The sequence below is a fragment of the Sorex araneus genome, chromosome 5 (assembly GCF_027595985.1).
Source record: "Sorex araneus isolate mSorAra2 chromosome 5, mSorAra2.pri, whole genome shotgun sequence".
Lineage (NCBI taxonomy): Eukaryota > Metazoa > Chordata > Mammalia > Eulipotyphla > Soricidae > Sorex > Sorex araneus.
Window position 1 is genome coordinate 47,939,161 of NC_073306.1, and position 12,380 is coordinate 47,951,540.

Sequence of the window (12,380 nt, forward strand, 5' to 3'; positions counted from 1 at the left end):
TTATCCGTATGAGAATCTTTGTATTCTATGTGAACTTCCCCCACTCCCCCTCAACCCCCCACGGACTTCTTCCTCTTCCTCTGTGAGACTCCCTCCCCCGCGATAGGGGTCGCTGCGCCGTGCGGGCGCTGACGGGTCCCTCTAGCAGGCCGTGCCGGCTGCTCGCTGGTGCCTATAAAAGGCAATACTGGCTTCTGACGGGCAGCAGTCAGCCGCCGGCGGCGCTGGGGCCAGGCTTGGGGCGGAAGCCGGAGCCGGACACGGAGGAGCAGACGCTGGGCCGGGGCGGAGTGCAGTGCCGCGCAGGACCGAAAGGAGGGGCGTGTTGCCGCCGGCCCCCTGCAAGCCACCCCCGAGCCTGCCCCGAGGCGCCCTCCAGCCAGGCCGCCTGCCTCCGCCTTCCGCTTCTCTCCATTTCCCCGGAATCTCAGCCGGGCCGGCGCTCCTGCGTCCGGCCCTTCCCTGCGAGGGCACGCTCCCGACCGCTTTCCGCCTTCACTGCTGCCTCGCACCCTGGGCTTCCAGCCCCCTCTGTCCTTCCCCCGACTGGATCCTACCCTCTCCTACCCCTTCCTTTAGCTCAGGCTCCCTGCCCCTCGCCCTAGCAGAGTCCCAGCTCCTCACTCACTTTGCTCTGGCTCCCAGCCCTCCCTCCTTCTCTTCCTTGCCTGGGTCCAGCCTATCCTGCCCCTTCCTGTGTCCCTCGGGCACCCTCTCTTCCTCTCTCGCCCTTTCCCAGGCCTGGAGTTGCAGACCTTGGGTCGCTCCCCGCGGTGCAGCCTGCGTCCTGTCCCTCTTTCCCAGCCTGGAGTTCTGGAGAGAACCCAGCCTTCCTCCACCCTCGGAGGACTGCTTCCATTCAAATACCTGAGACATGAACTTTCTCTAGAGACCGCCCCAGTGTCTCTCGCCACCCACTGATCCTTGCTACCTATGTCCTGGGTCTTGCTGTCACTCTGCTGAGCTTGGGGGTCTCCGGGGCTGAGTGAGCAGCATGCTGCTTCTGTGGTCTGGCATCTGTGGCCTCTCGCCACCGCGCCCCTTCCCTTCCTTGCTGCTGCTGCTGGCCCTGCTGGGGCTGCCTCCCATCCTCAGGAGCCATGGCCTCCAGCTCAGTCCTACCGCCAGCACCGTCCCCCCTCCTCGGGAACGCTCCATGGGGGATGTCACCACAGCCCCCCCTGATATCATCCCCGAGAGCCGCCCTGTTAACCGGTCAGTCACCGAGCATCACTTGAAGGCCCGAAAGGCCTTTCCCGTGCTGGGCATTGACTACGGGCACGTGCGCACGCCCTTCGAGATCTCCCTGTGGATCCTGCTGGCCTGCCTCATGAAGATAGGTGAGTCTGGTGGGTGCCACCCAACCCGTGCGCTTCTTGCTGCTTACATACACCGTGAGGCTCCACCACTCCCGTGACACACGCGGCCTCCGTCCTGCAATCTCTGTCCTTCCCAGAGTGGAGCTCCCGCCTCTGCAGCCCGAGACCTCCCAAGAGTGGAGCCAGGCGGGGCTTGGGAGAGCAGGATTAGATCCTAGGGGACCTTCGATCAGGAGTCAGGGCCGGGCAAGTCTCCTTTGACTGGGTCAAACTTCAGAGGAAGCCAGGCACCCAGCTGTGTGTGAGACCAAGACAAGTGTCTTTCAGCAAGTGTTGTGGTCTCTTCTATCATCAGCCACCAGTGCCATTGCACGCTGCGTGGGGTGTGTGTCTGAAAGTTTGCGTATAGTGGGGGACTTGTGTACGGCAGATCTACGATATGGTGGAACATGGGGGAATCCCCATAATCCTTCACCCCAAGATGTTAGCTGTCAACTTTGCCTACTTGGGGTAGGGCAGCCCCCCTGCCCCGCCCACCCAGAGCCCATATCTGGCCTAGGAATGCCATCCCTCATAGTACAGCTCATGGGCCAATAGGTCAAGGAAACTTCTGAGGTTTATCTGGGAAGTGAAGGGGTCGTTCTGAAGGTTGAAGCTGGGTCTGGCCCCTGCTCACTCCCAGAGTGGCACTAGCTGTGTCTCAAGGTTCTGTCTGGGCTGAACAGTCACGATGACCTGCTACTTAGCCAAGTGGGAAAGGGTCACTCAGAGGGGTCTAGAGATTCTGGCCTGATACACTGTGAACCTTTCTGGAAGAGTAAAGTTGATCCCTTCCAGGGGGCTTGGTCTTCAGCCAGGCTACGTGCTCTGCTTGCTGGGTGATTGATGAGATTGGTGCTTGCAGAACCCAGAAGTCCCTGAAAGGGATACTGGGGGGCTTGGAAACTGCCTTTGCCTTAGCCCCAGCTAGCTGTGGCAGGCCCGGGGACCTAGGACTCTGCTGGTGGAGATCTGGGGAGTTATGACTCTCGGCAGGAAGCTGTGCGGCTTTCCGAAGGACATGTGGGAGCCCGTAATGATGCTCAGCTGGTGTGAGCTAGGCTGGGGACCCGCTGCAGGAAAGCGCTGTTCTGGCAGACCGAGAGCTCACTGCTGGTGTGGAGCTGGGGTGCCCTGACAGGATCCGGGCCACCAGCACACATCCTGACAGCAGCCAGTTTCCGGGGAAAATCAGGGCCGGGCCAGGGGAGCAATGTGCATGGAATCTGACAGATATATGACCTTGAACAAGCTGGGCCTTTTTCTACCCATCTTTCCCACCTGTGAAACTAACCGAAATTTCTAAATTTGACTCTTATCAATTGAGTCAGGAAGCCTGTGTCTTAATTTGTTGTCAGTGACCATGACGTGTCATTTGCTTGTGGAAGACCTGTCTGTAAACTACCCACCCCCTCCAACACACACACACACACACACACACACACACACTTCCCATTCATACTGGCCTTTTGTTAGGGCCCTGGGGCTGGACCACAGGCCGAGTCTCTACCTTCTAGTGGGAGGAGAGTAGGACCACAAAGACATTTCTCTGGGGATTCAGGGGTTTCCCTCAAGCCCAAATGGCTGGGACTGCTTTGTCACAGGCAGAGCCTGTGTCCGGGACCCTGGGCAGCCTGGGAACAGAGCAGGGACTATGGAAAGGTGCCTCACTCTAGACTAAGTTAGGAGATACGGTGTTTCTTCCCCCACCCTTTGTGACCTTGGGCCAGTCATGCCTCTCCTTAATGCCAATTGATCTTTGTGGCCCCCTCCAAGTCTGACATTTCTGCCTTTCCACTGGGCAAGCCACTTAGCCTCAGGCCTCAGTATTCCCACTGTAAAATGAGGAGGCTGGATATGATCTCTGAGGGCCTTTGCAGCTCCAAAAACTGGGGCCTTGGGCTTGAAAAAACGTTTTTCTGTCTCTGAAAACAAAGGAGCCCTAGTATCTGGTATCCTGGGGAAGAGAGTAGGGAAAGGAATCCCAAAGATCCCAGGGTCCCCATTCAGGTGGCCAAAGTGAAAGCCCATTTAATTTGTATTTTGGGTCACACCTGGTGATTAATTTGGGGGCTATTCCTGGCTTAGTGCTCAGGGGACCATGCAATACTAGGGATCAAATCCAGGGCATGCAAAGCATGTATTCCAGTCCATAGAACAATCTCTTGGCCCCAAACTAGGTATCTTTATGTTCATCAACTTTCTTTTTTCTTGTTGTTGGAGCTTGAACCCAAGTCTTAGGCAAACAAGCTGTGCATTTTGCCATTGAGCCATATCCCTAGTGCAAAGCCTGTGTTTTTTATTTTTTTTCTTTCTCTTTGCAGCGTGTAGAACTGAAGTCAGATAAGGCTTCTGGCACACTACCACTTATCCTCTCTGAACCTCAGTTTCCCCAAACAGGGGAGGGGACCTGGGGACTTGCTGAGACTGACAAGAATGTATGTAGGCAAAGCTGCCCCGTGCATACAGGAAACACTTGATGAGTGGGAGCTGGCCCTGAAGGGTGTGCACGTGTGAGTGTGTGTGTGCGTGTGTGTGTGTGTGTGTGTGTGTGTGTGTGTGTGTGTGTGTGTGTGTAACACCCAGTGATGCACAGGGGTTACTCCTGGCTCTGCACTCAGGAATTGCTCCTGGCGGTGCTCAGGGGACCATATGGGATGCTGGGGATCGAACCTGGGTCAGCCGCGTGCAAAGCAAATGCCCTACCCGCTGTACTATTGATCCAGGCCCCCTTTAGAGGTTTTTTGTTTGTTTGTTTGTTTTTTGTTTTTTGGGTCACACCTGGCGATGCACAGGGGTTACTCTTGGCTCTGCACTCAGGAATTACCCTTGGCCGTGCTCAGGGGACCATATGGGATGCTGGGATTTGAACCCGGGTTGGCCGCATGCAAGGCAAACGCCCTACCCGCTGTGCTATCTCTCCAGCCCCCCCCCTTTTTTTTTAGGAGGGGCGGTGGAGGGATTGGGGGTTTCCAAGTGGTACTCTGGAGGAGGACTGGGGCTCCCATCAGTGATTCTCTGCCAACTGGGTTGACAGTTTCATGCAAGGCTGGAGTTTGAGATGCTATTCCGGACAGGGATTCCTGGACCACCCTGGCAGTACTTGGTGGTCTCCAGGCCTGCATTCAGCAGTGCTTGGGAGCCCAGGTGCTGCCAGGGATGGAACTCAGGCACACGCCCAGCGAACCTAACTGCTGTGCTGACTCCCGCCCCGCCCTGCAGGTTTTTAACCACCTAAGGCAGTGAATCCCCACCTCAGCCGCCTACAGTGCTCTTATGGCTGAAGGTTTTCAAGTTGCTCAAACTCCACTGTCACTGGGCATCCTTTCCTCAAGATTTTTGGGATTTGGGGTGTGTCCTACTGACTTTGTTCTTCCTTTAACTTTTGGGTTTGGTATAGAGCTAGGATTTGAATCCAAGTCACCTGCACGCAAAGCCTGGGCTCCAGCCTGTTGAACTCACTCTGTCCCCTTCCTTTCACCTAAACTGCCTCCAGTATGTGTGGGATGTGGGTAGGTGGGTTCCGGGGTAGGGGGCTGAGGCCGTGCTCCTTCTGCACCTTTCTACACCCTAGGCTGGGTCTTGCCTAATCTTCCAGTGCCCCAGTGTGGGCAGGAGCTGTGTCAGCCTCATTCTGTCACTTCTGGCAGCTGTTTCATTTGCAAGGTGTACCCCTCCTTTCAGATTAGAGAGTGCTGTTTGCTCCTGATTCCTTATCACTGAGCAGAGCCTCAGGTGGGTGCAGCCAGGGGTGGGTGTGGGAGAGGTGGGTTAAAGACTGAAGTTCCGGGGTAGATGCTCGGGGTTATTGTCTGACTAACTCCACTGAGTTAGAGTGGGTGACAGTAGGCAAATCTAGACCTTTTATTCTCTCTCTTGACAGTCAGAGATTTTGGCCTTTTCCTGGGTGGGGAGGGGCGAGTAAAGCTTGGGACATTCTGAACCATTTGGGGTTTTTGTTTTGTTTTGTTTGTTTGTTTACTTGGGGGGGGGCCCACAGCCAGCGTGCTCAAGGAACGGTTCCTCCTGGTTCCGCACTCAGGGATGAATCCTGGCGGTGCTTGGAGGACCATATGTGATGCCAGGATCAAACCCGGGTCTGCCAGGCAAGTGCCCTCCCCACTGTACTATCATTCTGCCCCTCATTTTGAATTTTTCTTTTGGGGGAGGTCACAGTGGTTTTCAGACGACCAGCTGGGTTTGGAGATTGAACCGGAAGTTTTTGCAGAGTATACACTCTCCAGCCCTTTGAGCTGCTCAGGCCAGAGTCAGAATCCCGGGCAAGTGTGAGTGATTCGAAGCCTTGGGTGAAGTCCGCTCTCCCTTCCCTCCCTCCTTGTGATCTGGGCCTTATGAATTCTGCTTTGTCCTGAGTTCACCTCACTGCCCATCTGGGGCTTGTTCCAAAAGACAGCCGCACACTGACCCCGCTCACCATGGGCACCCCCTGTACAGTTTTTGTTCATATCCCTGACCCGGAACTCCTGGCAGAAACTGGGGATTCCATTAAGCAGGTATTCACCTTGTCTCCTGACCGGAGGCAAATAAACCTCCCTTTGTCCCTTCTCATCCCTATAGCTTTTTTTTTTTTTTATGGTTTTGGTCTTTGCAAGGCGCATCCTGCCATTTCCTCCTTAGAACAAGCCTGTGAGTAGGGGATCATTATCTGCTCCTCATGTGTGGATATCAGCCCCAGCCACTGGTTCCTGTGGAAAGAAGACTCACTTGCTTCTGGCTTCTCACGAGGACACAGGAACAACTTAAAGGTCACCTTGAAACTGTCTCAAGAAGCCCAGATGGGACTCTCTAAAAAGAAGAGGCGACCTTTTTCTCTCTGGGTAAACAGCTAACTGAGGAGGAGACGGTGGGCAGGGAGCTTGGGAGCCTTCAGGTCCGACACGTGTCTCCAGACCGCAGAGACCTTGGACTCAATTCACCAAGTGCCCACCCCTCCCCACCTCCCCACCCTGCCCCGCCTGCCAGCTGCCATGTCCAGGAAGGACAAGGACCTAGAGCCTGTGTGGCCATGGGCCAGGTACCTCGTTTCTCTGGGTCTGACTTGCCTGTCAGTGAGATGAAGATGCTCCTCCGTCCTCTCGGCTGTGTAGAGGGGGACTGTGGGGGCGCCCCCACTGCTCAGCTTGCAGTGGTGGTTCAGGGCCTGCTCTGAGTCCTCCTGCTCTGCATCTTCCTCCCAGCCCAGCACTTGGCAGTTGCTTTCACTTCTCACCCCCCCCCAACCCATTTCCCTTGTTGTCTCTCCAGGGCTCAGTCATAGGGCTTAGGCTGCCTGACACATCCCATTTGGTGTTTATGTGTCTGTTTATAAGAATGACTGTTTATTGAGTACAAAGTAATGCCATGCACGTCATTGTGTGTGTGTGTGCATGCGTGTGTATTTGTGTCTGGTCTGTGTGTGTGTGTCTGGTCTGTGTGTGTGCGTGTACCCGTGCACGTGGCAGGGCTGGTGCTGGGATGGATCCTGCTGAGCTATATAGATATACAGTATTTCATTCAGGTTTTCTCAGGGGGCCCCCAAAGAGTTTATCTCCTGGGATCTGCCATTGCTGCATATTTTCTTTTTTGAGTCTTGTACCACATATGTGTGCACACATGTCCCTGGCCCTCAGGTTCCCTCTGCCGGTGGGTGTGCCTTACTCCCTGCTCCTGCTCTGTGGACACTGGCCACGGCCAGGAACAACTCTTAGTTCCTCAGCAGTGCTGGGTGTGACCCCAAACAAACAAACTGAAAGATACCCTATAGGGGCTAGGCATTTGTTACTGGGGGGTGCCCTCCCCTGAGAAAGTGGGAGACCCTCTGTGCTTACTGGTGCCCACCCAGGAAGGTGCCTCACCTGGTCCCTGTGTTTGTGGTTTCCCCTGAGTCTGTCAGGACTCTGGCCTCTGGGAATGACCCTGTCTACTGTCTTCTTGGTGGTCTGGCCTGAGGATGCTTCTTTCCCAAGTGTGTTGGGAAAGTTAGTGGGGGGCTTCCCCTGGGATTGTGACCTCCCACCTCAGGGTGGGCAGGGGGAAGGGATGCTGACCCTCAGGAACCAATAGGTTTACCCGAAAGGTGGTCACTGTTGGGAACTGGTAGCCCAGATTTTTTTTTGGGGGGGGTCACACCTGGCGATGCTCAGGGGTCATTCCTGGCTCTGCACTCAGGAATTACCCCTGGCGGTGCTCAGGGAACTGTATGGGAATCGAACCTGGGTCATCCGAGTGCAAGGCAAACGCCCTGTCCGCTATGCTATCACTCCAGCCCCTGGTAGCCCAGATTTTAAGGGAGTTGGAGTTTAGAGGTTATTCTCATTAATGCTGTAATTTGTTTCCAAAGCACTCACATATCTAGTATTTTGTTCTAATCTTCTCAGTGGTCCCACGGATAGAATATTAACATACCCATTTTCATTCTAAAGAAACTGTCTCAGGTTGTGGCTGCCTAAGGTCACTGAGCAACCAGATGATGAAGAAACCAAACCCTGTTCTTTTTTTTCACTCTTGGTATTGGGGCCATACCTGTTGGGGCTCAGGGAATGCTCCTGGGACTATACAGTGCCAGGAATTGAACCCAGGTATGTCACATGCAGAGCGTGTGCTCAGCCAGGTGAGCTCTGTCTCTGGCCCCAGCCCTGTACTCTTTTTGGGCAGGGGGCAGGTGGCAAGGAGAGGTCCCTATCCCCTGGCGCTCATGACTTCTGTGTCTTTGCTCAGGGGATACTCCTGGTGGTGCTCAGGGGACCATATGTGATACTGGGGATTGAACCAAGATCGGATACGTGCAAGACAAGCTTAACCCTCTGCTGTCTCTCCGGCCAAGCCCTGTCCTTAAGCCCAAGGCGCCAACCTCTTTCTACATGACTAACACTCTGGAGTGCCGCAGGGATCAAGGGGAACCAGAGATCCAAAGTGGCTTTGACGGGAGTGAATAGCTAAACACATCCTTGATGGGAGAGACCCTGGTTCCTCTTGGTGCAGGGAAGGGCTTAAGGTAGCAGGGTGGGCTGTGGTGGGCTCAGGTCTTGGTGCCTTTTAAAAAAAATTGGGGGCCACACCCAGCTGTGCTCAGGGACATGGAGGTTGTTCCTGGTTCTCAGGGTGGTTCTCATGAGGTGTTGGGAGCCCAGGACTGCTGCCTCGGAGCTATGTACTCCAGGTCCACTGTTATCACCCCTGCCGTAAGGTGTGAGTTCTTACCAGCACCGCCTGCACACCTGTGTTTGGGTGAACTTCTCCAGGAAGAGGAAGAAGAGGAAGAGCAGTGAAGGCTGATGGATGGATAGGAGGAGAGAAGTCAGAACATGAGACCTGGTCTTAGTTCTTTGCTGCCTGGCTGTGTGACTTTAAGCAAAACACAACTTCTCTGGGCCCATTTCCTAATTTGTAGTTTTTTCATTAAATATTCCTTACAGTTGCTGCCACTTACTAAGCTCACATTATAAAGGTGGCGTCAGGTGGTGGTGTGGCTAGAAATCACTGGTGTGTACGCCCAGCGCCCTTGGGCTCAGGACCCCTTGTGCTTTTTATTATCGTGCCCTGGCTCCCTCTCAGTTCAGAATTTTTTGTTTCTTTCTTGTCTCTTTATCTCTTTATTTTTTGGTGGGGTGGGGGTGTCTCCTGAACAGTGCTCAGGAGGCTTGGGGACCATTGCTCCTCTGCCTGTGGGACCTGATGGTTCTGGGCTTGACCCACCCGGGCCACACCGTGCAGGTGGTACCAGCAGTGGGGAGTTGGGGTTGTGACTGGGCCTTGTCAGTACAAGGCATGCGCTCCAGCGCTGGGAGTCCTCCCTGGCCCTCCCGTAGTCCTTTAGAAATGTGGCAGTTTAGAGGTTTTGGTGCAGTGAATTTTGGCTGTTCTCTAAGTATTATTTCTTGGGTTTGTGCCCCCACCCCCTAAGTTGTGCTGTAAAGAAGAGGTGGCATTCAGAAACACAGGAGGGGCAGGGGAACGGAGCTGGGGTCCCCGGTCGCCCTTTGGGAATACTCACGGCTGGCTGACTCACCGCCTCCCCCCCAGCCCCAGGACCCCTCCCACCCCCTGGCCCACCTGCCCCCTTGCCTTCTCTGGTGGGGCGAGGAGGCTCACTCAGCAGACCTGGGACCCGGGTTCTTCCTGAGTCATCCATCGCCTGTGTGGGCCTCCTTGCAGCGCTCACTCCCCTGCAAACGTCTGAGTCAGACGCGTCTCCCCAAGGTTGTCTGCACACACCGCACTGGGCCAAACCGTCTCTTTAGATGCCGATAAACATCAACTGATACTTTAAGGCAACCCGTGATTATATGTGGGTATTTTTAATCTTATGGGCTAATCTAATTTTAACTGAACTAAGTTTTGGGTTGGGCCTGGATCAGTGGCCCGCCCTGCTTCCCTGGGGTCACAGTGATGTCATCTAGTCACAACCCCCCCCCAAGCTCATCCGGCATGTGAAGGGGCCATCTGGGAGTGGGGGTGGGGAGGGGGAGTCCAGTAGGATGGACCCGACCCCTGAGTTTAAGACCGACTTGGTGAGAATCTGGTGTTTTCAGATCACTCCGGCAAGAGCTTTCCTTAAAAAGTCTGCCCTTAAATAACTCTGAGGCAAGTTGAGGCTGAGAAGTCCTGTTCCTTCCTGGGGACCCTTTGGGGACATTCACCCTTAAGCCCAGACTGGCCTTTCCCCAGGCTCTGCTTGGTTTGCGACCAGGCCACAGAGGTGCAGGGGGCAGACAGCACAGCTCTGTGTCAGGCAGAGCCCCCGGACTCAATGGAATAACAATGAGCTAACACCGTCACATCGCACTTGCCATGTGCTAGGCACGGTCACAAAGGCCAGGTCGCACGCTGTTGGCCAGCAGGGACGGAGCTCAGCTTGACTCATGAGTCTGCTCACACCGGTGCAGGGGACACGCTGGCTGAAGTTAACCCCAGGAGATCAACAAACACTTTCTTGGAAACAAAAAGAGAGAAACCTGGGCCTTCCTCGCTGTGAGCTGACGGGGAGAGTAACTGAATGGGCAGACCTGCAGAGGCAAAGTTCAGAGGCCAGAGCTGTCCAGTCTCTCAGGACAGGAGTGCTAGGAAAAGCTTATCCCAAGGAGATGGAACTTGAATAGGTCTTGAAGGATGGGGAGGAGTTAGACCAGAGGCAGGACCAAAAGCCATCACCCTTAGTCCGCACCCCACAGGAAGGAAGCCCCTTGAAGACAGGGCCTTTGCTTACCTGCCTAGAACGGAGGAAGGAAGTTCATGTGCGAAGACTGACTTCCTTGTAGCAAGAGGATTCATGGGAGGGCTTTGGGGATTAAAAAACCAGTTTGACTGCTCCGGAGGGCAGGGAGAACACAGGTTGGAGAGGTTAGGTGCCAGACGGTGTGCCCAGGAGCTTGGCTGAGTGTGGAAGGCAACAGGCTGCACGTCTTCAGCATCTGCCCGCCAGCTGTGGGGGTGAGACTCGGTGCCCTTCACTCCCTCGCTCAGCCTGGCTCCAAAGGAGGGTGGGCCGAGGACCCGCCCGGGCATGTGGGGTCCCTCAGGAATGGCCAGGTCTGTTTGGTCTGCCCTCAATTTGTGTAAGTAAAAGTGAGATACCAGAACTTCCTCAGGGAGCTGCCAAGAGCCCTAATTGAATCAAGCTTTTCCCCGGGAAGGTTCCTCAAACCATCAGCTGCCCCCGTGACTGTGAATTAACGAGACCAGTTGGCCATAAACCATGCAGAAGACAATCTCATTCGTTTATAACTGGACCAGGGCGGGTTGACTGGCTTCTCTGTTTCCCTGTGTGTGTGTGTTGCAGGCAGACTGAGGCCAACGTTCCTTTCTGTGGTGCTTTTATTTCTTCGGTATGAATAAATGAAGCGTGATTATGGTGGAAAACAGAACAAACAAAAATAAAACCCAACAAAAGGGTATTTAGGTAAAAAGTCAGAGTCCCTGTCTCTTCTGTTTCCATCAGGCTCCGATTGTTGACTTTTCTTGCGCACCTTTGCAGAAATCCTCTTGGCAGCCAAGTGTGTAAGCAAGAGGGCAGATTTAGGTTTCACAAGGCCATTTGTGTAGAGAAAAAGCCGTAGACTGGGAATGAGGGACCTGAGATCCGGCTCTTGCTGTGCCTTTTTCTTGCACATTGACTGATCGTAAGTCATTTTGTCTCCGTAAGCCTTACTTTGCCTATCTGTTGATTGCAGATCAATAGGAAATCTCTCTGGGACTTTTTCTGGCTTGGTTTGGTTTTGGGGCCACACCCAGCTGTGCTCAGGGCTTACTCCTGGTTCTGTGCTCAGGGATCTTTAGGGTAGAACTTTAGGGATCACACACTGTGTCAGGGATTGAACCAGGTTTGAGATCACCATCATCTTTGACCCAGCTTAAGGTTATAGGGTTCAGTAAATGGACCTGCAGAAGATTGGCTCTCTTGTTGGCGAAAGTAAGACAACACAAGAAGAAAGAGTGAGTAGGAAATTGTGTGAGTTGAGAGAAGCCTTCCTGGAGGAAGTGATTTTTTTTTTAATCACCCTGAGACAGTTACAAAGATGCTAATTATTGGGTTTCAGTCATACAATGTTCCAACACCCCTCCTTTCACCAGAGTACATTTCCCACCACCACTGTCTCCAGTTTCCCTCCCGCCACCTCCAGGAGGTGGTCTTTTTAATTTTACCACACCCAGTGATACTCGGGTGTACCTTCTAGCTCTGGGCTCAGGGGTCATTATGGTGGTGCCCAGGGGGTCGAATCTGGGTCTTCTGCATGCAAAGCGTTTGTACAACCCACTGAGCTATCTCGCCAGCCCCAGGAGGTGGTTTTGCACCTTGGACTAGGTAGAAAAGAGGAAGTTCATTCAGGAGGGGTTGCATAAGAAGAGGCTGTGGCTTAGGCAGGAGAATTGGTTGACCAGCAAGCTGTTATTCTACAGTTAGGTTTCTAAGGCTCTTCCTGAGTCCTAGGTAGTATTTAAGGGACCAATGGATACCTACCCCTGCCTGCAAATGATCTCTGTAGACATTTGTATACATTTTAATCAGCAGGAGACCCATAGTAG

General features: G+C 54.0%; 1 protein-coding gene across 1 annotated transcript in view; it reads left to right on the forward strand.

The window, feature by feature from the left end:
• The first annotated feature begins 208 nt into the window (after positions 1 to 208).
• Positions 209 to 12,380, forward strand: part of SLC9A1 (solute carrier family 9 member A1) — a 46,501-nt gene continuing 34,329 nt past the window's right edge. Inside the window, exon 1 of the mRNA XM_004603487.2 lies at positions 209 to 1,340. Coding sequence (XP_004603544.2) covers positions 995 to 1,340 — 346 coding nt within the window. The 5' untranslated portion in view covers positions 209 to 994. The remainder of the gene's footprint in view (positions 1,341 to 12,380) is intronic.